This window comes from Somniosus microcephalus, chromosome 3 (assembly GCF_052327205.1).
Source record: "Somniosus microcephalus isolate GS21.2 chromosome 3, FLI_Smic_1.0, whole genome shotgun sequence".
NCBI lineage: Eukaryota > Metazoa > Chordata > Chondrichthyes > Squaliformes > Somniosidae > Somniosus > Somniosus microcephalus.
The window spans coordinates 335,798,691-335,826,074 of NC_140989.1; the positions used below are offsets into that span (position 1 = coordinate 335,798,691).

The 27,384-nt window shown below is 44.6% G+C and overlaps 1 protein-coding gene across 11 annotated transcripts in view; it reads right to left on the bottom strand.

The window, feature by feature from the left end:
- Nucleotides 1–27,384, bottom strand: part of LOC147122263 (receptor-type tyrosine-protein phosphatase F-like) — a 654,652-nt gene that overhangs the window by 340,883 nt on the left and 286,385 nt on the right. For all 11 annotated transcript variants that reach the window (XM_085983216.1, XM_085983218.1, XM_085983215.1 and 8 more), the window contains exons 3-4: nt 16,120–16,265; nt 13,505–13,646 (exon numbers count right to left, since the gene is read on the bottom strand). In XM_085983216.1, the coding sequence (XP_085839342.1) occupies nt 13,505–13,646; nt 16,120–16,265 (288 nt within the window). The remainder of the gene's footprint in view (nt 1–13,504; nt 13,647–16,119; nt 16,266–27,384) is intronic.

Below are 27,384 nucleotides of genomic sequence, written 5' to 3' on the forward strand. Positions count from 1 at the left end.
TATTGCTGTTATACCACAGGAGAAAAACCACCTGAGGACACACTACAATCAAAGTATTTACTCCTTGTGCCGTCTCTTCCCTCTGCTGCTTTTAGGACCTCATTTAAGCCAAGTCTTTATTTTTTAAAGTGGAAGAGGCAGCTATTTCAAAGAACAAACGAACTGAAAAGAGTGAAACAGCAGAATAGCTCCAAGCTAAGTCAACAAGAAAAACAAGTATGCTGAAATGAAACTTGATATATGAAGGTTGAATTTCTTTCAACAAAAGAGAATAATCAAACCTACAGCAGGTAATCGAACATGTTCATTCACTGAGCGTCCACATGCAAATAGGCAAGTGCCAAAGTATTACAAAAACTGGCAATGGGGCTCTGAGGGTCACAACGATCTTTAGGTCAGCTTGGGGCACAGCAGCACCCCAAAGCAGTCACTGCCCTAAGCGTTCAGGTCCCCACCGAGGGGTTGGGCCAACACATCTGCAGAATTCAATGCCAGATGTGCATGGCATTGAGGCAAGGTTTGGTGGCCAACTCTCACCCTGTTTGTTGACACAACAGATCAGAATTTGTTCATTCCTGTCTGGCATAAAAATAAAACAAAAAAGGTGGCGCAATGTGGCTAACAAGGGAAATTAGGGATTGCGTAAAATCCAAGGAGATGACATATAAATTGGCCAGAAAAAACAGCAAACCTGAGGATTGGGAGCAGTTTAGGATTCAACAAAGGAGGCCAAAAGGATTAATTAAGAGGGGGAAAATAGAATGAGAGAGTAAGCTTGCAGGGAACATAAAAACTGACTGTAAAAGCTTCTATAGATATGTGAAGAGAAAAAGATTGGTGAAGTCAAGCGTAGGTCCCTTGCAGTCAGAATCAGGGGAATTTATAATGGGGAACAAAGAAATGGCAGACCAATTAAATACATACTTTGGTTCTGTCTTCACAAAGGAGGACACAAATAACATCCCAGAGATGCCGGGGAACATAAGGTCTAATGAGAGGGAGGAACTGAATGAAATCAGTATTTGTAGGGAAATGGTGTTAGGGAAATTGATGGGATTGAAGGTTGATAAATCCCCAGGGCCTGATAATCTACATCCTAGGGTACTTAAGGAAGTGGCCCTAGAAATAGTAGATGCATTGCTGGTCATCTTCCAAAGTTCTATAGACTCTGGAACAGTCCCCATGGATTGAAGGGTAGCTAATGTAACCCCACTATTTAAAAAAGTGGTAGAGAAAACGGGGAATTATAGACCGGTAAGCCTGACATCGGTAGTGGGGAAAATCTAGAGTCCATTATAAAAGATGTAATAGCAGAGCACTTGGAAAACAGTGACAGGATCAGACAAAGTCAACATGGATTTACAAAAGGTAAATCGTGCTTGACTAATCTACTGGAATTTTTTGAGGATGTAACTGGTAGAATAGATAAGGGAGAACCAGTGGATTTGGTGTATTTGGACTTTCAGAAGGCTTTCGATAAGGTCCCGCATAAGAGATTAGCGTGTAAAGTTAAAGCACATGGGATTGGGGGTAAGGTACTGTCTTGGCTAGAGAACTGGTTGGCAAACAGGAAGCAAAGAGTTGGAATAAACGGGTCTTTTTCTGAGTGGCAGACAGTGACTAGTGGGGTACCGCAGGGATCGGTGCTAGGAGCCCAGCTATTCACAATATATATTAATGGTCTAGATGAGGGAACTAGATGTAATATCTCCAAATTTGCAGACGACACAAAGCTGGGTGGGCGTGTGTGCTGTGAGGAGGATGCAGAGAAACTCCAGCATGATTTGGACAGGTTGGGTGATTGGGCAGATGCATGGCAGATGCAGTATAATGTGGATAAATGCGAGGTTATCCACTTTGGTGGCAAAAACAGGAAGGCAGATTATTATCTGAACGGCAATAGATTGGGAGAAGGGGGAAGTGCAACAAGACCTGGGTGTCCTTGTGCACCAGTCGCTGAAGGTAAGCATGCAGGTGCAGCAGACGGTTAAGAAGGAAAATGGTATGTTGGCCTTCATAGCGAGAGGATTCGAGTACAGGAACATGGATGTCTTGCTGCAGTTGTACAGGGCCTTGGTGAGACCACACCTTGAGTATTGTGTGCAGTTTTGGTCACCTTATCTGAGGAAGGATGTTCTTGCCATGGAGGGAGTGCAGCGAAGATTCACTAGGCTGATACCTGGGATGGCAGGAATGACGTACGAGGAGAGATTGGGTCGATTGGGCTTATATTTGCTGGAGTTTAGAAGAATGAGAGGGGATCTCATTGAAACTTATAAAATTCTAACAGGACTAGACAGACTAGATGCAGGAAGGATGTTCCTGATGGTGGGGGGGTCCAGAACCAGGGGTCACGCCATTTAGGACAGAGATGAGGAGGAATTTCTTCACCCAAAGAGTGATGAACCTGTGGAATTCTCTACCACAAAAGGCAGTTGAGGCCAATTCATTAAATATATTCAGGAAGGAGTTAGATATATTTCTTAAGGCTAAAGGGATCAAGGGCTATGGGGAGAAAGCAGGGACAGGGTACTGAATTTGGATGATCAGCCATGATCTCATTAAATGGCGGGGGAGGCTCGAGGGGCCGAATGGCCTACTCCTGCTCCTATCTTCTATGTTTCTATCAACATTACATTGTTGGTCTGCACTTTCATAGCTTTACACCATACTTGTTTTAGGGGTTTCAATAACTGAATATAGAACACTGACCTGTTATCTATCTGTTCAATAAATTCTGTGCTTCAGAATGGGATATGTAAACACTTCTTACTTTTGCCTTGTACTTCTACGCGCTTCCCCACTCCTCCCACCCCCACAAAAAAACTTAATTTTTTTTTTAAAGCTTTGTGGTATTGTTTCCTATAGTCTGGAGGTAAAAAAAGCAGATTCCCTCTCTATCCACAAGAGGGCACCAACAGTTATTCTGCACTAAGAGAACAGATGAGCACCTCAGCACAGTTGTCTGGTAATATGACTAATTTCCACCAGGTCAAGCTTGAACTGCAGATCACACTTACACATGAAGGATTATTTTTCCTCGAGTACAAATCCAGTCATCGCGTGTCACACAAGACCTGATACTTTGGTCAACTGCATATTGAGGCATTTTCCAACAGGATTATGAATACAGCAGTACACAAGCAGCAGCATTTAAGAATGACTATAGTACCAGCTGGGTCATAGTAGTATTGAGGAAAGTTTTTCGTTTATTTTTGGGTGTCACAATTTTATTTAAAAATAACTTTAAAATTATATTTTTCAACCAATCAAATACAAAAAAGTTAAAGCATATACAACTAATCCAATGAAGGAAGAAACAAACAATAAATCCCCAATAGTGGCCAAATCTGCAGATTAATCAAAGAGAATTACAAACATCCATTACTCAAATAAACATCAGGCGCTTTTATGTTAAGAGTGCTGCCAATAAAAGACACAGCGCTCTTTCACCACTGACAGCACAATAGTATAAAGCTGCCCCTGGTGTCTCAACTGCGCAAAAGACTCACATGTTGGAGGAATTTTAACCCCAAAAAACAGGTGGGTTGGGGTCGGGTGGGAGGTTTTATGAGTTAAAAATCTGAATCCCGGCGGGTGCTGATGGTGTAACTGCCCTAATGTGTTAGCCTCATGACCGCGCCTTGTTGTAGATCTCAACTGTTGCTGAAATGTCAGAGGTTTGCACACTTTATTTGTGACTTCTCCCGCCGAAGAGTACATATTATACTGTCTTTTTTTAAAATTTGGAATATCTTCAAAGTGACATAAATTTTTAAGATGTCCCAGAATTATTTACTAGAAGAGGTCTCCCAGTGGAATGAGAAGATGTGGAAGAGGAAGATGGGGTCTGTTCTCCATGAAATTATCATATCTTTTAACTGTATTATTTGAAGTTCTGTAGTATTGATGTTATTACCAAAACTTATGAATACAAAGTTACCAGCAAACATGCCAGCAAAGTTAGCAAGTCAGAATCCCTAGTTAATTAGAATGAGGTACTGCATATTTAATGAAAATAACGGATACATGCCAGGTAGTGAATCATGGGGTAAAGATTTATCATAACTTACGGAAATCTCGACCAGGATCATCTCTGGGCTTGGCAGAGGAAATTCAAAGGGTGAATGTCTACAATAACTACATTTATATAGTGTAAAAGCAGCCTAAGTCCCGAGTCGGAATCCAACCCGACACCAGAGCAAAGTAATAGTCAAAAGCAGAGTGAGGCTGGCCTGCGAGCAACTTGACAGCGGGGCCACCGATTCACCTACTCCTGCTCCCATTTCTTACATTATGTCAGTAATCAGCTAGTGACGGCCAAATGCGCTCTCTGTCCGGGAGCAAAGGTCAGCAAGGGGTCAGGTCGGGGGGGGGGGGGAATAGCAACTTGTGATTTCTATACCAAATCTCGTGGTTTTTAAGAGTTTGTCTCCTGATTTATGAGACAGTGAGGTTGGCAATACTGGAGGCGAGACAGGGGGGCAGGTAGTCAACCTGCTCCTAGGAGATGGGTTGGCACTTTAAATATTATAACAAGGCTGCGTGCCTCATCTTGAATCTCCATTTTAAATTTAACTCTGGCTGGTCAGGCTTTCCGGGCCTCAGGGAACCTGCCAGCTCAAGAAAGGTGAGGACTGCTGGATCCAGGAGGGAATTGCCTTTCCACTTATCCACTGGATCTAGTGTCCCTGCTTGCCAACCTCCTGCAATCGGGCACCTCCCCGACCATTTGAGTAGCAATTGCCCAGGCCTCATATTAACACCCCATCCACCATCTTAAACATTCATTCCCTCCACCACCGGCGTACCGTGGCTACAGTATGTACCATCTACAAGATGCACTACAGCAACTCGCCAAGGCTCTTTCGGCAGCACCTCCCAAACCCGCGACCTTTTCCACTTAGAAGGGCAAGGGCAGCGGGCGCATGAGAACACCACCACCTCCAAGTTCCCCTCCAAGTCACACTCCATCCTGACTTAGAAGTATATCACCGATCCTTCATCGTCACTGGGTCAAAATCCTGGAACTCCCTCCCTAACAGCACTGTGGGAGTACCTTCACCACACGGACTGCAGCAGTTCAAGAAGGCGGATCACCACCACCTTCTCGAGGGCAATTAGAGATGGGCAATAAATGCTGGCCTTGCCAGCGACACCCACATTCCATAAACAAATTTAAAAAAGCATTCAAGAGTTGTGCTTGGATGTTGTAGCAACAAAACCAAAGCAGGCTAAGCTTGATCATACCTGACTGAAGGGGTTAAGGGGGGTGGTGGAGAACAGTACCAGCATGAAGTGGGGGAAGTGAGAAGGGGCAGTATGAATGGTGGGGAGCAAAGAGTGTCAGCATTAACTGAGGGGAAGGGGAGAAAACTGATAGCTTGAACTGAGGAGGGGAAAAGAGCTTGCATTTAAAAAGCATCATTCACATCCTCAGGATGCCCCAAAGCACCTCACTACCAATAAATTACTTTTGAGGAGCAGTCACTATCGCTATGTAGGCAAATGCGGCAGACAATTTGCACATAGCAAGCTCCCAGAAACGGCAAATGAGATAAATGTCCAGATAATCTGTTTTAGGTGGTGGTAACTACCCGTGCTCTTTAAATAGTGCCATGGACTCATATGGCCACCCGAAAAGGCAGATCAAGGTTAAATGTCTCATCTGAAAGATGGCGCCTTCAAAAATGCAACATTCAGTGAGTATTGAGCTGAAATGTCAGCCTAGATAATGTGACCAAGTCTGAGAGTAGGTTTTGACCACAACCTTGTGGCTCAGTGCAGAGCATGTTTTCACCAAGCCAAGCTGATGCTGGGATAGGAGTGCCAGTGCGAATTGCTGATAGGGAGAAAGAGGGAAGAAAAAATTCCATCATGAATGGAGAGTAAGTGGGGGAACAATGAGTGTATGAATGGATGGGAGGGAGGTTATGAGTGCCATTATGAACTGTAACTTGGTTGGGGGGGGGGGGAGGAGAATGGGTGAAGACAACAGCTACCTGTGTCTCACTGTTAACACTGTATAAACAACTACTCAGATTGAGCATCAGAGAGTGCCAATACATATCCACAATAGCCTGCAATTTCTCCCCAAGAAATGAAGGAAAACCCCACTATGTTTTCTACAATCTTATGCTGTGCAAGTGTTGGAATTTTGATTATACCTACAGCTTAAGTTATTACAAGCTGTGCCTGCCTGCACTTTCAGTGGAGATACAGGTTATAAATCAATATTCAGGACAAAGTTCAGATATTGTTGTTGGGACTTAAATCATTTTAAAATCAGAGATCAATAGATTTTTGCTAGACAAGGGTATAAAAAAATATGAAGCCAAGGCAGGTGGCTGGAGTTAAGATACAGATCAGCCATGATCTCATTGAATGGTGGAACAGGCTCATGGGGCTGAATGGCCTTCTTCTATTCAGATGTTCCTATAGCATCTAATTAATGTTAACAGCTTGAACTCTGAAGCACAATGCAAACTTGTAAAATTTGGGGGGTGGTAGCCAAGGCCCTAAACAAAACTTCCAAGTGGACAGGATAATGGAAGATAAAATTTAGTATGCTATAATTACTACATGAATGGTAGTTAAATAGCAGAGTGTGAAACTGAAAGATCTCGGGCCAGTAGTGGGCTCTGCATTTAACATGCCCAGTTACTGTGCAGCAGCAATCAATAAAGCAAGTGAAATACTGAAGTACATAGCCAAAGTAGTAGAGTACAAGTCAGAGAAGCTGTGCTAAAGCTGCATAGTGCGCTGGTCAATCCACACCAAGTACTGGTTCCAACCCTCTTTCAACGAATCATAGAAAAAGTACGACAAAGGAGGCCATTTGGCCCATTGTGTCCGTGCCGGTTGGAAAAGAGCTACCCAACCTAATCCCACCTTCCAGCATTAGGTCCATAGCCCTGTAGGTTACGGCTCTTCAAGTGCACATCCAAGTACTTTTTAGATGTGATGAGGGTTTCTACCTCTACCACCTTTCAGACAGTGAGTTCCAGACCCTCACCACCCTCTGGGTGAAACATCTTTTCCTCATCTCCCCTCTAATCCTTCTACCAACTACTTTAAATCTATGCCCCCTGGTTCTTGACCCCTCTGTTAAGGGAAATAGGTCCTTCCTATCCACTCTATCTAGGCCTCTCATAATTTCATACATCTCAATTAAATCTCCCCTCAGCCTCCTCTGATCCAAGGAAAACAACCCCAGCCTATCCAATCTTTCTTCATAGCTGAAGTTTTCCAGTCCTGGCAACATCCTTGTAAATCTCCTCTGCACCCTCTCCAGTGCAATCACCTCCTTCCTGTAATGTGGTGACCAGAACTGTATGCAGTACTCAAGCTGTGGCCTAACCAGCGTTGTATACAGTTCTAGCATAACTTCCCTGCTCTTATAATCTATGCCTCGGCTAATAAAGGAAAGCATTCCGTATGCCTTTTTAACTACTTTATCGACCTGTCCTGTCACCTTTAAGGATCTGCGGACATACACTCCAAGGTCCCTCTGTTCCTCCGCACCCCTCAGTATCCTCCCATTAAATGTGTATTCCCTTGCCTTGTTGCCCCTCCCCAAATGCATTACCTCACACTTTTCCGGATTGAATTCCATTTGCCACTTTTCTGCCCAACTGACCAGTTCATCGATATCTTCCTGCAGTCTAAAGCTTTCCTCCTCACTGTCAACCACATGGCCAATTTTTGTATCATCTGCAAATTCCTTTATCGCGCCCTACATTTAAGTCTAAATCATTAATATATACTACAAAAAGTAAGGGACCGAGTACTGAGCCCTGTGGAACCCCACTGGGAACAGCCTTCCAGTCGCAAAAAAACTCCCCTCAACCATTACCCTTTGCTCCCTGCCACTGAGGCAATTTTGGATCCAATTTGCCACCCTCCCTTGGATCCCATGGGTTTTACTTTTTTGATCAGCCTGGTATTTGGGACCTTGTCAAAAGCCTTACTAAAATCCATGTAGACTACATCAAACGCACTGCCCTCATCGACACTCCTTGTTACCTCCTCAAAGAATTCAATCAAATTAGTCAGACACGACCTACCCCTTCTAAAAAAAACCATGCTGACTGTCCTTGATTAATCTGTGTCTTTCTAAATGGTTCATTACTGTCCCTCAGAATTGATTCCACTAATTTGCCCACCACTGAGATTAAACTAACTGGCCTGTAATTGCTCGGTTAATCACTTCCTCCCTTTTTAAACAATGGTACAACGTTAGCAGTTCTCCAATCCTCTGGCACCACTCCTGTAGCCAGGGAGGATTGGAAAATGAGAGTCAGAGCCTCCACAATTTCCTCCCTGCTTCTTTTAATAGCCTCGGATATATTTAATCCGGTCCTAGCGATTTATCTACTTTCAAGGATGCTAAACCCCTTAATACTTCTTCTCTTACTATGTTTATCCCATCCAATATTTCACTATCTTCCTCCTTAGCTTCAACGTCGGCATCGTCCCCCTCTTTTGTGAAGAAAGCGCCTTAACATGATCCATCTCATACTCTTCCATTCCCTTTATCGACTTCTCGATCTCCATTTCTGGGAATAGGTTGCCAACTAATATCTAGTTGAAAGGGTTAAAAAAGGGCTAAAATGAGGGGATTAAGGAACAGAGCATATCTCCAACCATATCAGGAATGGTTGTGAACAGAGGGGATGTCTGGTGTAACGTGGCCAAAGTGCACAAACCGTGAATCGCTAACTGAGCAATGTATTGAGAGATAACGTATGGGGTCACAAGACCAATGCACACAGGTCACAAGAATTTGCACCCGAAGCCAACTGTATGATGAAAGAAATGTATATGTGTAATGCACCTAATTGCAAACAGTAGCCACGACTCAGAACAAAACCTGTATATAAGGCAGGAGAATTTCAGCGATCGGGGAGCATTCATTCCAGGATGAGTGTCTTCCCTGTCGACTTCTAAGTAAAGTTGCTTTACTGAACGAACCTCCGGACTCCGAGTGGTTGATTGGGAATAAGGCGGACGTCGACCCTTTATATCAGAGGGTCCGTCTCGGGGAGAAGAAGCTCTCCCGGTTTACCCTTACACTAGTATATAAGTCCACCGACTCCCACAGCTGACTTGATTACACTTCCTCCTACCCCACTTCCTGTAAGGACTCTATTCCATTCTCCTAATTTCTCCATCTCCGTCGCATCTGTTCGGACGATGTCACCTTCCACACCAGTGCTTCCGATAGGTCTTCCTTTTTCCTTCACCGAGGATTCCCCTCTACTGTGGTCGACAGAGCCCTTGACCATGTCCATCCCATTTCCTGCACTTCTGCCCTCGCACCTTCCCCTCCCCCCCCAGAACCACGATAGTGTTCCCAGTGTCCTCACCTTCCACCCCACCAGCTTCCACTTTCAATGGATCATCCGCCACCATCTGCAGCGCAACGCCACCACCAAATACATCTTTCCCTCCCCTTTCAGCATTCCGAAGGGACCGTTCCTCTTGCGGCACCCTGGTCCACTCTTCCATCACCCTCAACAGCAGCTCTCCCCTTCCCAAGGCACCTTCTCGTACAAGCGCAGGAGAGGCAACACCTGCCATTTCACCTCCTCCCTTCCGACCGTCCAGGGTCCCAAACACTCCTTCCAGGTGAAACAACGATTTACTTCCACTTCTTTACATTTATTCACAATGCTACTCACAATTTAGTCTCCTCTACATTGGGGAGGCCAAATGCAAATTGGTTGATTGATTTGCTGAACACCTCCGTTCAGTCCGCAAGCATGACCCTGAGCTTGCGGTCACTTGCCATTTTAATTCTCTGTCTCACTCTGACCTCAGCCTCCTATGCTGTTCCAATGAAGCTCAACAGAAGCTCGAGGAACAGCACCTCATCTTTCGATTAGGCACTTCACAACCTTCCAGATTCAACATCGATTTCAATAACTTCATAACCACTGCTTCTATTTTTTTCCAGACAGCAGGTGCTGGTAATGGTTCTGCTGTTGCCATTTTCAGCTCTTCTAGACCCATCTTTTGTTTCTTTACTTTTCCCATTATCACCCCCTTTTGTCTTGCACTATCATCCCGTTTGTCATTTAATCACTCCTACATTCCACCCTATCAAAGATCTTCCCTTTTGTTCATTCCCCCCCACCCCCTTTCACTGCCTCTGTACCTGCTTAAAAACTGGTACATCTCTAACTTCTTCCAGTTCTGACAAAGGGTCATCGACCTGAAATGTTAACTATGTTTTTCTCTCCACAGATGCTGCTTGACCTGCTGAGTATTTCAACAACAACTTGTATTTATATAGCACCTTTAATGTGGTAAAACGTCCCAAGGCGCTTCACAGGGGTGTTATAAAAGAAAATTTGACACCAAGCCACAATAAGGAGATATTAAGGCAGATGGTGAAAGAGGTAGGATTTAAGGCACTCTGCAGCCTTCCGGACTCAATATTGAGTTCAACAATTTCAGATCATAACCTCGGCCCCTATTTCATTTTTCTTGTAATTTTTCCACTCTTTTCCCCCCCCCCCCCCGCCTTTCCTTTTGTTTCGCTCTCACACCTGGCAGCTATCCCTTGCCCTGCCAGTACACTTTACACCCAATCTCAGCCTATTACCATCTCGTCTAGCTTCGAACACCTTTCATTGTCTCTTTTTTACTTCTTTTGTTTCTTTTATTCTTTTGTCCGATCGCAGCCCTGCCTCCGATCCATCTTTTCTTTCCAATTTTGAAGAAGGGTTCGACCCGAAACGTCAACTCAAATTTCTGTCCACGGATGTTGCCTGACCTGCTGAGTTTTTCCAGCATTTTCTGTTGTTATTTAGGATTTAAGGAGTGTCTTAAAGGAGGAGAGAGAAGTAGAGGCAGAGAGGTTTTGGGAGGGAATTTCAGAGCTTTGGGCCTAGGCAGCTGAAGGCATGGTCGGCAATGGTGGAGCGATTAAAATTGGGGGTGTTCAAGAGGCCAGAATTGGAGGAGCGCAGAGATCTTGAAGGGTTGTAGGAGGCGACAGAGATAGGGAGGGACGAGGCCATGGAGGGATTTGAAAACAACGATGAGAATTTAAAAATTGAGGCGCAGCTGGACCGGGCACCAATGTACGTCAGCAAGCACAGGGGTGATGGGTGAACGGGGCTTGGTGCGAGTTAGGATACGGGCAGCAGAGTTTTGGATGAGCTCAAGTTTATGGAGGTTGGAAGATCGAAGGTCACTCAGGAGAGCATTGGAATAGTCAAGTCTAGAGGTAACCAAGGCATGGATGAGGGTTTCAGTGGCAGGTGAGCTGAGGCAGGGACGGAGTCAGGCAATGTTACGGAGGTGAAAGTAGGTGGTCTTGGTGATGGAGCGGATATGTGCCCGGTAGCTCATCTCAGGGTCAAATATGATACCAAGGCTGTGAATGGTCTGGTTCAGACTCAGACAGTTGCCAGGGAGAGGGATGGAGTTGGTGGCATGGTATAATTCCTTGAAAAACATTCCATATATATTTCTGGATGGCATTGGATAGACCACAAAGCATGCTGCCCTGTGTACCAAAACCTCTCATAATGAAAACGTCTTCAATACAAGGGACAACAAAATATATACAAATGCAATAGCTTGGTCTGCATGCTATCTCTATACATGCTCATGTAGACTTCCATGCAATGAGTCCATATTCTTGATATGAGCTCACACATTCAAATCAATAAGCGCATCACTAGAAAGTACAATTCTCAGAGGTGAACTGAATAACAGAGGTCAGTTCCATGCAGTCAATGAGGTCAAAGTAGCTTTAGATGCCTTGGTGATCAATACAGCCTGAACAGGCTGAACAACTTGCAAAATGAATAGACACTCCTGCTGCAAGACCCCTTGCAGCATTAACCACAGAAAATGGAGCAGGAAGTATCTTCCTTTTTCTGTCTCTTCAGTACCTCTTCAAAGTCCTTGAACGTATTGTCGCCTCCCAAATCCGTGCCCATCTTTCCCACAATTCTATGATTGAATCCCTCCAATCAGACTTCCACCCTTGCCATAGTACCGAAACGGCTCTCATCAGAGTTACAAATGACATCCTTTGCGACTGTGACAAAGGTAAACTATCCCTCCTCGTCCTTCTCGACTTATCTGCAGCCTTTGACACGGTTGACCACTCCATCCTTCTCCAACACCTCTCCACCATCGTCCAGCTGGGTGGGACTGCACTTGCCTGGTTCCATGCTTATCTATCTAATCGTAGCCAGAGAATCACCTGCAACGGTTTCTCTTCCCGCTCCCGCATCATTACCTCTGGTGTGCCCCAAGGATCTATCCTTGGCCCCCTCCTATTTCTTATCTACATGTTGCCGCTTCGCGACATCATCCGAAAACACAGCGTGTTTCCACATGTACGCTGACGACACCCTCACTACCACTTCTCTCGACCCCTGCACGGTCTCTGCTTGTCTGACATCCAGTTCTGGATGAGCAGAAATTTTCTCCAACTAAATATTGGGAAGACCGAAGCCATTTTTTTGGGTCCCTGCCACAAACTCTGTTCCCTAGCCACTGACTCCATCCCTCTCCCTAACATCTGTCTGAGGCTGAACCACACTGTTTGCAACCTTGGTGTCATAGTTGACCCTGAAATGGGCTTCCAACCACATATCCGCAGCATAACTAAGACTGCCTATTTCCACCTCCGGAACATCACCCGCCTCCACCGCTGCTGAAACCCTCATCCATGCCTTTGTTACCTCTAGACTTGACTATTCCGACGCACTCCTGGCGGCCCTCCCACATTCTACCCTACGTAATCTTGAGGTGATCTAAAACTCGGCTGCCCGTGTCCTAACTCGCACCAAGTCCCGTTCATCCATCACCCCTGTGCTCGCTGACCTACATCGGCTCCCGGTTAAACAACGCCTTGATTTCAAAATTCTCATCCTTGTTTTCAAATCCCTCCACGGCCTCGCCTCTCCCTATCTCTGTAATCTGCTTCAGCCCCACAATCTTCCTGAGATATCTGCGCTCCTCTAATTCTGTCCTCTTGAGCATCCCTGATTATAATCGCTTAACCATTGGTGGCCGTGCCTTCTGTTGCCTCGGCCCTAAGCTCTGGAATTCCTTGCCTAAACCTCTCTGCCTCTCTTTCCTCCTTTAAGACGCTCCTTAAAACCTACCTCTTTGACCAAGCTTTTGGTCATCTGCCCTAATTTCTCCTTATGTGGCTCGGTGTCAAATTTTGTGTCTTATAATACTCCTGTGAAGCGCTTTGGGACGATTTACTACATTAAAGGCGCTATATAAATGCAGTTGTTTTCATGATTTTAATTTCTGTCCTTAATAAGCTTGTCTCTTTTGAGTCCTGTATAACTCCCCATTATTATACCAAGTTAAATCTTTTCCTTTTAACTGACCGCTCACATCATTAAATGACGCTAACAACTACACTTCAGTGATATACTGCCTCAGTTGGTACTATAATGAGATTCAATGCTGCATTAATAAATTAAATACATCTGCACAAGAAAAAAAATTAAGTTCTTACCTGCTAGTACTGTTAGTTTGGCACTTGTTGTTATTTCCCCAATACTATTCGTTGCTGTGCATTCATAAATTGCTTCATCTCGTGGTGCCCTTAGCGGTTGAATTCGAAGCACTGATCCAGTGCCATCATCAAATTCTATAACCTGGAAATTAATTAAAGAACATCTAATTAAATGCAGAACTGATGGAAGGGGTCAAAGAAGACCTCTCTATTGGGAGCCTTAGAAAAGATTTTCCTTCAATATGAATAGATTATTCACAACTTTAGCCAAGCAGCAACAAGAACTGGCTTTGTATAACCCTATGTCCAGCAAATGCCCCCCTCACTTGTTCTGAAGCACTGCTATTAGGCTACATGTGCAATCATCTATAAGAATTGGTTTAGACCATTCTGGATCAACTGCCCTTTAAGGGAATAGTGGGTAATCATAATCATAATCAACTTTATTGTCATTGTTAGTGCACAGGTGCAGTACAACGAAATGTAGGCTTGCGGCTCCCGAGAGTGTACATTTAGATAAGATATTTAAACATTCAACATTCATTTGGCTTGTAATACATTAACATAAACATAACCATAATAAAGTGCATTGGCAGATGTGCAGGCTTTAGAGTTTATTTGTGGAGTTCAGTAGGATGACAGCCCTGGGAAAGAAGCTGTTCCTAAATCTGGTCGTTCGGGTGCGAATGCATCTGTAGCGTCTCCCAGATGGCAAGGGGGCAAACAGACTGTGGCTGGGGTGGGTAGGGTCTTTGATGATGGTCAGTGACCTCCGTAAACAGCGTTTCTGGTAGATGTTCTCTATGGTCGGTAGCCGGGTGCCGGTAATGCGTTGGGCAGTTTTGACTACCCGCTGCAGGGCTTTCCGGTCATAGGAGCTACAGCTGCCATACCATACTGTGATACAGTTCGTCAGGATGCTCTCTATTGTGCAGCGGTAAAAGTTAGAGAGGATCAGGGGTGACAGGTTACATCCCTTCAGCCTCCTTCGGAAATATAGGCGCTGCTGGGCCTTCTTCACCAAAGAGGAGGTCTTGAGGGACCAGGAGAGGTCTTCCGTGATGTGGACTCCGAGGAACTTAAAAGCTGTCCACCCTTTCCACCACAGCCCCATTGATGTGGATGGGGGTGTGACTTCCGCCTTTAGACTTCCTGAACTGCACTGCCTAGTGTAATATTATGCCAGATGGAACTGAAAGTCCCCACGGTGCTAACTTTGCTATTCTCAGCCACAACTTCAGCATCCTGAGGTTCACTCTTGCTTGCTAGCCAGTGATATCTGCCGTAAAATGCTTGTATGTGGACACTGGGTGAGAATAGGATCAAGTGTGATGACTTGCAGAATTGAACAGAAGGATCAGAAGTGTAAAAGTGGTAGATGAATGAGTTGAAAGGCAAATAATTTTCAAATAGATTATCGCACTTGACATTCATGGATTTGGGAATCGGACTCATCTCTGCCTAATCTCGTTGATTTTTTTTGAAGAGGTCATCAACATGGAGGATATGGAGTATCTATGGATGTTGTCTATATGGACTTCCAGAAGACATTTGATAAGATTCTGCATAAGAGATTATTAGCAAAAATGAAAGTGCACAGAATTAGAGGAAACCTTTAACACATGGTTCAGTAATTGGTTGGAAGGTAGGAGACAGAGAGTAGGGATAATGAAACCATTCTCTGATTGGCGAGATATGACAACGGATGTTCCCCAGGATTTGTACAGGTGTTTAAAATGATGAGTTTTTTAATTCATTTTTATGGGTTGTGGGCGTCGCTGGCAAGGCCAGCATTTATTGCCCATCCCTAACTGCTCTTGAGAAGGTGGTGGTGAACCGCCTTCTTGAACTGCTGCAGTCTGTGTGGTGAAGGTACTCCCACAGTGCTGTTAGGGAGGGAGTTCCAGGATTTTGACCCAGCGACAATGTTAGGGTAGAAACAGAGAAACTATTTCCTCTGGTGGGGGAACCCAGAACAAGGATACACAATCCTGCTCATTTTACTGAGCAGCAAAATTACCTACCTCACCTAATTCCCATTCCCCCTGTAGCACAAGTAATGATTCTACAGTAGGAGCATGCTTGTGCCTTTGCTCTACAAGGATCCTTAGTTGCAATGGAACATGGAGGAGTAGACCTGTCACAGGGGGCTGGAATTTTTCACACGTGGCTTCAGATAATCCTACAAGCTAATGTCCCAACAGGTAGGGTGGTCCTGGTTGGACAAGCAGCAGGACGCAGCTCTGATAAGCTGCACAGTTTTAGCTAGTTAAGCTTCAGTGGTACTTCTGCACACATTGGAGGGTCCCTAAGCCTCGAGTTATGCCAACCTGTGCTTCTGGACTTGAGAAAGTGGAATGTGTGTGTACTCCATATTAGTCAAAAGGAAGACTTAAGGTGGGTTTACATTTCTTAGCAACTTGATTTGGAGACTGTTAAACATGGTCATGGGTTTCTGCATGCATGACTCAGCTGACCAAAAAAGTATAATTACTGTCACAGTTCCACCGCATAACTTAACACTCGGTATGTATGGCTCTCCCAAGTGGTTCAGTCTGTTTTCTTCCAAACTATTTAAAAAAAATTTTTTTATTGTTTAAGGGACAGAATTTTACCTCAAATCGCTGAGAGCTGACTTTCTTCCCTTTCTTCATCCAGGTAATACGAGGTTTAGGTTCTGCTACTGCTTGGCACACAAATGAAGCCACTCCTCCAGAAATTCCAATCTGATCCGCAGGGATTCGGGTAAAACTTGGCACAGCTGCAAAATGTCACAGTGTGGCAGATTAATTCAACAGCCTAAATTTTACCTCAAAACACATGCAAACCTAAACACAACTGGTTCAAGCAAATTAGAACTATTACAGAACATTGCAGGTAGAATGAACCTCATTAAACCAAATACAGTACTAAGATAATAAAGGATGTGTACATTCAGATTGTAAAGTAAGAGGTCCTGGGGCTGGATGGGACAGATGGACCAAGAAGGTCCAAGGTTTAAGCCTAGGACTGTGTTGATCGCTACCAGGAAAACAATTTGTTTTAAAGATCAACTGTCAACGATACAATTCAAATGTATCAAGTTAAGCAATGCCACTTTCCTGATTTATGAGCTTTGGTCATGAGCTGCTAAAATTCAACCACTAAATTAGGTTTATAAAGTATTACAGTCAATCCCATGGTAAAAATGCAAATGCTTCAACACATTTACTCTTGGGTTGTTGGGATTTAAAAGGTGTGGGGCCCAACCATTCACCAATCCCATAGCACTTTCAACTTCAGCTTTTATAAACCAGCTTCCAATTCCATTTGATGAAAGATATGTGGTATAAAACTTGCTGGTTATCATTACAGCTGTGTATTATAACATACCGAGATTACAGCAACAGAAACCTTTGATGAATTCTCTGTGACAAATTTATTTGGCAAGGGTGTCAAAATCTTGTCTCCAGTTGAATGGTTTATGATTTGCATATCCAAATGGTCAAAAGAGGAAAAGAAATCTACTACTGATTAAATACAATACTTTAAATCTAAGGGGGAGCCTTCACTCCAAAATCAAGTCATAAGAACATAAGAATTAGGAGCAGGAGTAGGCCATACAGTCCCTCGAGCCTGCTCCGCCATTCGGTAAGATCATGGCTGATCTTCGACCTCAACTCCAATTTCCTGCCCGATCCCCAAACCCCTTGATTCCCCTTCTCTTTTTGGCTCGGCTCCCATTTTTTGCCTTGCATCTCTGTATCCTAGAGCCTTTTACAATGTTAAAGGTGCTGATTAAATGTAACTTCTCGTTAGTTGAGTGAATAGGAATTCCAAAGTGCAATTTTTTTTTTTTTACAGCTATTGTTGCTTCTCTGCAGCAGATAAGGGATGCTATGCTACAGGTGAAGTGATCTGGTAGCTTAAGACTGTTCTAAGAGCTGGGCTGAGAATGGGTAAATAATCATTGGGGGCAAATGAGTAAATATGAACAGAAGTTCATAAGAAATAGGAGGAGTAGGCCATTCGGCCCTTCAAGTCTGCTCTGCCATTCAATAAGATCATGGCTCATCTTCTTCCTCAACTCCACTTTCCTGCATTATCCCTATATCCCTTGATTCCCTTAATATCCAAAAATCTATCTCTCTCAGCCTTGAATATACTCAACGACTCAGCATCCACAGTGCTTTGGGGTAGAGAATTCCAAAGATTCACATCCCTCTGAGTGAAGAAATTCCTCATCTCAGTCTTAAATGGTCAACCCCGTATCCTGAGACTATGCCCCCTAGTTCTAGACACTCCAGCCAGGGGGAACAACCTCTCAGCATCTACCCTGCCAATCCCCCTCAGAATCTTATATGTTTCAATGAGACCACCTCTCATTCTTCTAAACTGCAGAGAGTATAGGCCCATTCTACTCAATCTCTCCTCACAGGTCAACCCGAGGAATCAATCTGGTGAACATCCGTTGCACCGCCTCCAAGGCATGTATGTCCTTTCTCAGATAAGGAGACCAAAACTATTACGTGGCAGTCTCCACTCCACTCACATCCCAAGAAAGCATATAAAAAGTTCCCATCCTTCCCTGACAGTTTCTCCCCTTTGCTGTCAGCCCCTTGACTTAGTGGTACTACTCTTGCCAGAGTCAGAAAGTTGTGGGTTCCGGAAACTTGAGCATGCAATCCAGGATAAAAATTCATTGCAATAGTGAGGGAGTATTGCACTGTTGGAGATACTGCCTTTTTGATGAGACATTAAATCAAGACCCCGTCAATTTTCTCAGAAGATCTCATAAAAGATTCCGTGGCACTATTCTGAGAAGTGAAGGGAAATTCTCCCAGTGACCCGAGAGATTTTTATCCCTCAAACAACATCACATTACTGGTCATGGGTCTTTGCTGTATACAAACTGGTTGCCACATTTCCCTATATTACAACAGTAACTACACTTCAAAAGTACTTAATTGGCTGTGCAGTGCTTTGGAATGTCTTGCAGTCATGAAAAGCACTATATAAATTCAAGTTATTTTTGAAGGTAGCAGCTCTTGTTAGGGTATAACTCAATTCTCTGGTATTTCGCCCAAATAGTCATTTTTTACATATACATATAGAGAAATATATAGAAGTTATATAACACGGAAACAAGCCATTCGGTCCAACCAGTTGATGTCATCCTCTACCCTCCACATGAGCAAGTAGTTCTAATAACGTTCATCCACCCTGTTCCATATCCCATCACCTGCTTTCCATTTATCCACTTATCCAATTTCATCTGCGTCTGAATCATGATGCTTCGGGCATCACAACTGTATGGGACAGGAAAGATGGACCAGCTGGTCTTTTCCTGTTCGTTATTTTAGTATGTCGTAATCTGAAAAGTTGGCATTGTTTCTGCCCCAACCACTAACTCTGGAAGTGAATTCCACAGCCTCACAATTCTCTTTAAAGAAGTTTGTCTTGTTCTCTATTCTAAATCTACATTTACTCTTGCATCCATGACTCCTCGTTCTTGACCCCACCACTACTAGAAATAGTCTGCTTTCTCTATCCACATATGCTGCTTGGCCTGCTGAGTATTTCCAGCATTTTCGGTTTTGATTTCTGCTTTTATCTACCATGTCCACTCTTTCATAATTTTGATCACTTCTATCATATCGCCCCATAATCAGTGTTGTTCCAATGCAAAAGCCCCAATTTTACAAGTCTTCCTTCATATTTATACTTCCTTATACCAGGCAGCATCCTAGTGAATCTGCATTGAACTTTTCTCTTATAGCCTCAATATCGTTCTATATAGTGTGGATCCCAGTAATGCACTCAATACTGGAACTTATTCAAGTTTTATATAGAAACATAGAAGATAGGAGCAGGAGTAGGCCATTCGGCCCCTCGAGCCTGCTCCGCCATTCAATGCGATCATGGCTGATCATCCAAATTCAGTACCCGGTCCCGGCTTTCCCCCCATACCCCTTGATCATCAATACATCTTGGCTTTTATATTATATGCCTCTTGTGTAGAACCTAGAATTCCATGAGAATGGACAGTGAACTTTGATGGTTATTTTACCAAATGGCCACCCACAGCCAAACCCTGTCCTCACCTAAAGTCCACAAATGCATTTACAGCAAGAAATAGCAATTAGGAATCTCTGACTGATATTTGCCCACTCTAGCTTAGGTACAGTACATTGATGCCAATTGCAGCATCTTCACTGCTCCTCTGGCTGAAATCAACTAATAGGGCCAGGATCAAAACTATAATTCTGACGGACCTGCACAAGATTTGAAGTTCTATTATTTTTTTGACTTCCTATGAGACCAAGCATTAAATCAAGAACCTTTTGGAAATGATCCAGAAGAAACGATGGAGATCGGCATCTTTTTCTATCCTGAATTCTTGCTGGAAAAAATTCAGTACCAGTTGAGTGAGTATCAGAACAGGGAATATTACTGCACATTCCATTTGACTTCATATGCAGTAATTTGCTATTGGTCTCACAGCTCTTTCTTTGCAAGCACAAACTTCTTGCACAGATTTTCTAACTTCCTGACATAGACTGGGGGATACAGTGAAGGCCATCTGTATGCATGTGGGAGTTTAATGAAGTACTTCAAGAAGGAACTCACAAGGGTGAAAGCATATTGAATCTGCTCCGAATTAATGAGGGAATAGTAAGTCAAGTTAAAGTAAGGGTGCATTTTAAGTCCAGTAATCATAAAGTTGTTCATTTTAAAGTTGAAACAAGGATACAATGGATAAAAGCTATTAAGAAATTGAAATTCCGTAAAGCAAATTCTTGAGACGATGAAATACTGTATGAAGAGGAATAAAATAGGAAGAATTATTTAAAAGGAAAGAGTATTGAGAAAATGGGAGTATTTTAAGATGTTTTTCTTCACTGCAGAGGCAGATTATCCCAGAAACAAGTTGAAGACCAAGCAGGAGAGTAAAACTGACATGGATGAAAAGGGAAATAATGTGAAATAAAGGGAAAGTGCACGTACGCAGCCATCAAGTTTGGCTATAAACATTTACATGCATAGTTATCTTAAATCTGTTCTGTAATGCAAGTAGGGTGACTCAAGGCGACCGAGAGTTACAGCACATTGCAGAACTGCCTCAAATGGTAGAGGTTTGAAAATTTGAGAGAGTAAAATGTGGCCCTTTCAATATTTTATGCAAAACCAGATTTAACAGTCACATGATAAACTTTAAAATGTGCCTTGCCCTTTTCAAGAGAATGTCAGTTAAACATGACAAAATACAAACGAGAAAGAATCATCACTCCTCATCGCCCAATAAAGAACATTAAAAGACTTTGAAACACAAGAACCACAGCAATAAACACACAAATATCTCATGGGACAGCATTAGAAATTAAAGGTTTCCAAAACATAATTAGTATTCATTGTGAAAAGGACAAGCAGTGTTTGTAAAAGACCATGAATGTCTGAATTGACAGGCCACGACTGTATACAGCAAGATACAAGCATGATGTGAGCATTCTGTCTGAAACAAGAAAATGCTTAAAACTACTAATTAATTCTGTATATTGTGCAATATTCCCCACTTATACTGAAACAGATGTCATATTCCCGAGAGGGACAACAAAGATGATTCTTTAACTCCGAACAATTCTGAGGACAGGTAATGCAATTGGCGGTGCTGAGCCACAGTTTTGGATAAATCGCAATCTCCTTGGGAGAAGCCAATGGAAAGTGAAGAGAGTTACATTCATGTAGTGTGTGTTGAAGCTGAGGCAAGGTAGAAGGAGCATTGCTCTGCTAATCTGACATTTGATTCCGCCAATAAAAACAAATTGTTGAAAATGCACAGAAAGTCTATCAGCATCTGTCAAGACATAAACAGGTTGAACCATCTGTCAGATCACTGCTGATTCCAGGATGCTTAATGCTGAAGCTGAGTGCCCAGAACGGAAATCTGTTCTGTTCCCCAGTTCTAACCACCCTCTCATCCAGTCCTGAAAACCAGAAGAGCAAATCAAAAATATACAAATTCTAAAGAAAAATAAGCTACGGATGGGTTGACAGTTGGGACATCCTGATTAAAGCAGAGATTGATAGGAAATAAATTCAGTGAACAGTTAAAGCAGATTGGTAGCTATCATGTGGATAAAACTGGTTTATTTCACTCAAATTGTGATTACAAGGTAAAAAGGATGCAAGTACAAACTCGCAAAGCCTCCAGCAAGACTGCAAAGAAACTCTCTCGCAGCCAAATTTGCTTCCGCCACCTTTTCTCTTCTCAAAGGTATGCACACACAGATATATGTATATTACACACACAATATATATATATACTAGCTGGAGTGCCCGGCGGTGCCGAGGCTTTTTCGAGGGCATGTTGTTGTTGGAAGAGAGAGAGAGAGAGCGACTGGGGGGAAGAGAGAGAGTGACTGGGGGGAAGAGAGAGAGCGACTGGGGGGAAGAGAGGGCGGGGAGGGAGAGGGCGGGGAGGGGGAGGGCGGGGAGGGGGAGGGGAGGGGGGAGGGGAGGGCGGGGCGGAGGGCGGGGAGGGGGGGAGAGGAGGGGGGGTGAGAGACAGAGGGAAGGAGAGAGAGAGGGCAAGTGGCCCGCGGCCGCAAATGGAGCCAAGCCCCGAGAACAGGCGTGAGCCGGCTTGAGGCTGAGAGACGGCCATGCCCGGTTGCCGGGGTAACCCTTCCCCCCCTTCCGAGCCCCCGTCCTCCCGAGCATCGGCCGCGTCGCCCCGCACTCCACTCCCGAGAGCCCCGCTCTCCGAGCCCCGCCCGCCCCGCAGTCCCGAGAGCCCCGCTCTCCGAGCCCCACCCCGCACTCCCGAGAGCCCCGCCCGTCCCGCCCCGCACTCCTGAGAGCCCCGCTCTCCGAGCCCTGGCCGAGCCGGCTTGAAGTCCGCCGACTGCGCCTGTGCGAGACGGCCGGCGGGCCCGGTTGCCGGGGTAACCCTTCCCGCTCACCAAGCCCCGGCCGAGATCCACACTCCCGAGAGCCACGCCCCCCCCGCCCGAGCCGAGCGCGGAACAGAGAGAGACGCCGCGTCTCAGCTGCTCCTGCTGCGCGTGCACCCTGACCCTCGTGGCTGACGCCGTTGCCCCGGGTAACGTGACACGGGGGGGGGGGGGTTGGGGGGGTGAGGAGCTTAGCAGAAGCCGTGGGAGAATTACCTAGGTCGGGCCTGGCTGGGCAAGAAACACCCAGGCTTTCAGGTCTAACAAAAACGGGGAAAGGTAGGAAAAAGAATCTTCAGGTTAGAGAAAATATTTACAAATGAATGAAGTTTTTTTTTAAAACAATTTAATAAATTCAATTTTATTTTGCTGGAAATGTATATTTGAAAAGAAAGACGCAGAAAGCAGGAAAAAGAATGGAAGCAAGATGGCGGCTACTCACCTCGGTTCAGAACGATAAGGCCTGCCCACACACGCCAGATGACCAAAGCGTAGGATTGGTCAATCGTCCCGTCACTCGACCATAGGAGGGCCCGGCCGCACGCGGCAGCAACCCGGCGTACGATTGGTCGACCTCGAGGTCACTCTGTCGCTAATGAGCAGATAATGAGATGCTAATGAGCGGAATGATGAAGGTTTTTCGGATACTGCGGGCGCGATTTTAGCCCGGCCGAAACGTAAATACGCTTAAGACCGTTTTGGAAAGGTAAGCTTTCTTTCGACGTAACGCACGCGTAGGTACGCTCTATAACTTTCGAGCGCACACCAGACAGACGCACGCGTGATGACAGACAGACAGAAGAACAGACAGAAGGACAGACAGACAGATCGACCGATTTATATATAGATAGATAGATACACACACACATACATCTACACACATGTATATTATGTGTGTACATACAATATACTATATATATTGCTAAAGTCAACTTGGGAGATGGATTAAGAGATGGGAAAATGGTTGGAAAAGCCAATGAAGTAACCTCTGAAATGACAAATAAATGGCTTTCATCAACTCTGCCTATATTACTTCAAATGTGCCAGCCTTGTCACATGTTCTACCTCGATGAAGCGGGTGTGTTTTTTTTTTAAGCGTCTGCCAGGGGGTACTCACAATTTCGCGACAAGAAGTGTATTGGTGAAAAATAGGAAAGAGTGCATGAACCTTTTTATAACTCATTGGCGCCTAGAAGAACAGAAAATGCTGAAAACAGTGTGGTTATATCTATGTATTGTCAGACTGCTTGTCCAACATCCAGTCCTGTGAAAATTTCCTCCAATTAAACATTGGTAAGACTAAAGCCATTGTCTTCAGCCACCGCCACAAATTCCATTCCCTAGCCACCTATTATGTCCGTGTATGATTGAGACACGGACAGCAGGAGTTGAACAAAACAAGTCTTTACTGAATGAAGCCAATTGGGAAACTGAAACTACAGAGGCTTACTAGCGCCTTTTATACAGGGGTGGTCATTGCCGGTACTGCAGTCTGAGACCATTTATTCTCTTAAAAGGTACATACACAACAATTCCTCCCCTTTTAGATAAACAGTACATAACATTCATTGAACAACTAAATGATAACTAATTACAATCACAATTACGGTTGCTAGATACATTGGTTGAGTTTAAGCAATTATAAGTTCAGTCTTTGAGGAGGCTTCCTGATTCTGTCTGGATAACGCCTCTTTGGGGTATCAGGTTCTTCTGGCAAGGTTGAGTCGGGATCAATGTCGTTGTTTGGTTCATCTGCTTCCAATATCACCGATTCTGCGGTAGCTGCAATTGGTACGTCGATTTCATTGTCAGGTGTATCAGATCGTGGTGTGGAGTTGACGTTTTCCAGTGACTCTAGAATCTGGTCAGCATGGCGTCTTACAATGCTCTCTCCAACGTCCATGGTATACATGAGAGGTCCTTGCCGTGTACAAATCGTTCCTGGCTGCCATTTCTCAGTGCGGTAGTCCCGGGCCAAAACTGGTTGACCTATCTTAAAACTCCTGGTCGGCCTTTCATTCATATTCTGAAACTGCCTGTTCTCCACATCTCTTCGGACGTTTGGCTTAACCAAATCCAAGCGGCATCGTAGTCTTCGATTGAAGAACATCATGGCTGGAGTTTGGTTGGTAACCGCATGTGTCGCATTCTGGTAGGCAAACAAGAAGTTGTCCACCTTGTGTTGTAGGGGTATATCTTTATTACACATTGCCTTGATAGCCTTCTTGAATGTTTGAACAAACCTCTCGGCCAATCCATTAGTGGCTGGATGATATGGGGCAGATGTGTAATGCTTAACACCATTGTTCTTTAAGAACGTCCGGAACTCTTCAGACACAAACTGTGGTCCATTGTCAGAGCAAATCTGTTCAGGCAGCCCATTCCTGGCGAATATGGTTCGTAAAACTGTGATAGTTTTTCTGTGGTGGTTGAGGACATTTTTATTACCTCTGGCCACTTTGAATGTGCATCCACCACAATTAAAAACATCGAGTCCATGAAGGGACCAGCAAAATCAATGTGCACCCTTTGCCATGGAGATGAGGGCCACTCCCATGGATGTAGAGGAGCTTGTGGTGGGGCGTTTTGGACCTTCTGGCATCCTGCACAGCTCTTGGTCATCTCTTCGATTTCTCTATCGATTCCCGGCCACCACACAAACGCTCTGGCTAAGTTCTTCATTTTTACCCCACCCAGATGACCCGCATGAAGCTCATTGAGCACTCTATCCGTCAACTTAGGTGGAATTACTACTCTGGGTCCACACATCAAGGTTCCTCTGCACACTGACAGCTGTTCTCTTCTCGGCGAGAATGCTGGCAGCAGTGGTTCGCCATGTGCTGCCCATCCCTTCACCGTTAAATCATAGACCTGTGATAGTGTCGGGTCATTCTGTGTTTCCTTTTCTATGTTTGCATTCGTCACAGGGAGACATTCGACTATGATCGAGTGGAATAACTCTATTGGATCCACTGCAAGGTCTTCTTCTTCCACCGTCGGCAACGGTAGGCGTGACAATCCATCAGCATTCCCATGCTGTTTAGTTCCTTTGTTCTCGATGTCATATTGGTGTGCCCCTAGGAAAAGGGACCACCTCTGCAGCCGTTGCGCTGTCATTATCGGGACGCCCTTCTGAGGGTTGAAAATGGAGACAAGAGGTTGATGATCGGTTAGTAGAGTAAATTTTTGACCGTGCAGGTAGTGATTGAACTTCTTCACCCCCCACACAAGGCTGAGGGCCTCTCTGTCAATCTGGGCATAGTTACGCTCGGCAGAAGTTAACGAGCGTGACGCAAAAGCTATCGGCCTCTCTAAACCATCAAGGAATTTATGTGACAGTACCACCCCAATGCCGTAGGGAGACACATCACACGCCAGTCTGATCGGCAGTGCTGGGTTGTAGTGAGCCAATACTTCTCTTGAAGTGATTAAGTCCTTACTCTTCTGAAAAGCACGCTTACAGTCATTGCTCCATTTCCATGCTACTCCCGTTCGCAGCAGGGCGTTCAGTGGGTGCAGAATTGTCGACAAATTCGGCAAAAACTTATGGTAGTAATTCACCAATCCGAGGAATGAATTCAGTTGCGACACATTTTCAGGCGCTGGGGCCTTAAAAACCGCTTCAATTTTGTCAGGGGACTTATGTAACCCCTCTTCATCAATCACGTGGCCACAATACGATATCTGTTTCTTAAAAAACTTGCACTTGGGGCGGTTGGCTCGTAGCCCATGTTCCCGTAGTCTAGTGAGCACCTGCTCTAGGTTGTTAAGGTGTTCACTGTCATCTTCACCTGTCACAAGGATGTCGTCCAAGTAACACTGAGTCCCCGGAATCCCTTGCAGGACTTGTTCCATCGCTCTTTGCCATATCGCCGGAGCCGATGCTACTCCGAATACCAATCGATGATACTGGTAAAGACCTTTGTGAGTGTTTATCGTGAGATACTTCCTAGAGGATTCTTCAACCTCCATCTGCAAATATGCTTGTGCTAGGTCAATTTTTGTAAAACGCTTCCCTCCAGACAGTGAGGCGAAGATGTCTTCTATCCTTGGAAGAGGATATTGTACTGTGTGAAGGACTGGGTTCACCGTCACCTTGAAATCCCCACAGATGCGAACCTTCCTTGGCTCCTCAGACTTATTGCTTAACGTTTTCTTCATGACAGGAACGATGGGTGTCACCCACTCGCTCCAGTCGACCTTAGACAACACGCCTGCCTTCTCCAGATTCTCCAGCTCTGCCTCGACGGCTGGGCGAATTGCATATGGTACCGGTCTTGCTTTGAAAAACTTGGGAATTGCATTCTCTTCTATTTTTATCGAGGCGGTTACGCCTTTAAGAGTGCCCAATTCTTGTTGAAATACCTCTTTGGCGTTAGCTAAGATTGTTGACAATCGTCCAGGAGTGACGTCTTCATCTTTTTTACCGTCCACCGTCATTGCATGAATGGAGTGCCAATCTAAGTTTATCTTCCTGATCCATCCACGTCCCAATAACGGTGGTCCACCATTTGGCAGTATGTAGAGATACAATTTCCGTATTTTCTTGCCGTTGTATTCGACAGGCACCCTTATTTTTCCTCTGGGGTATACTTTTTGCCCCGTATACGTCGTCAAGACGATGGATGTCTCCCTCAAGGGTATGTGTGAGAATAGCCGCTCGTAGTCTCGTCGATTCATGACGGTTAGCGCTGATCCTGTATCCAATTCCATTTTAACTTGGGACCCTGCTATCGTGAGGGTGACCCAAATGGTTCGGTGATCCTCTTTTGCGATTACATTGTGAAGTTTGAGACAGCTTAGTCTCTTGTTCCCGGATTCACTATCGCTCATCTGGTCTTCGGAACTACTGTCCATCATCTTTTGTACTTTCTTGTACGGTTCCTTAGTAGCCTTTTTGTTGTCACTGGTCTTCTTCCCAGACCTGCAAACTCGTGCAATGTGTCC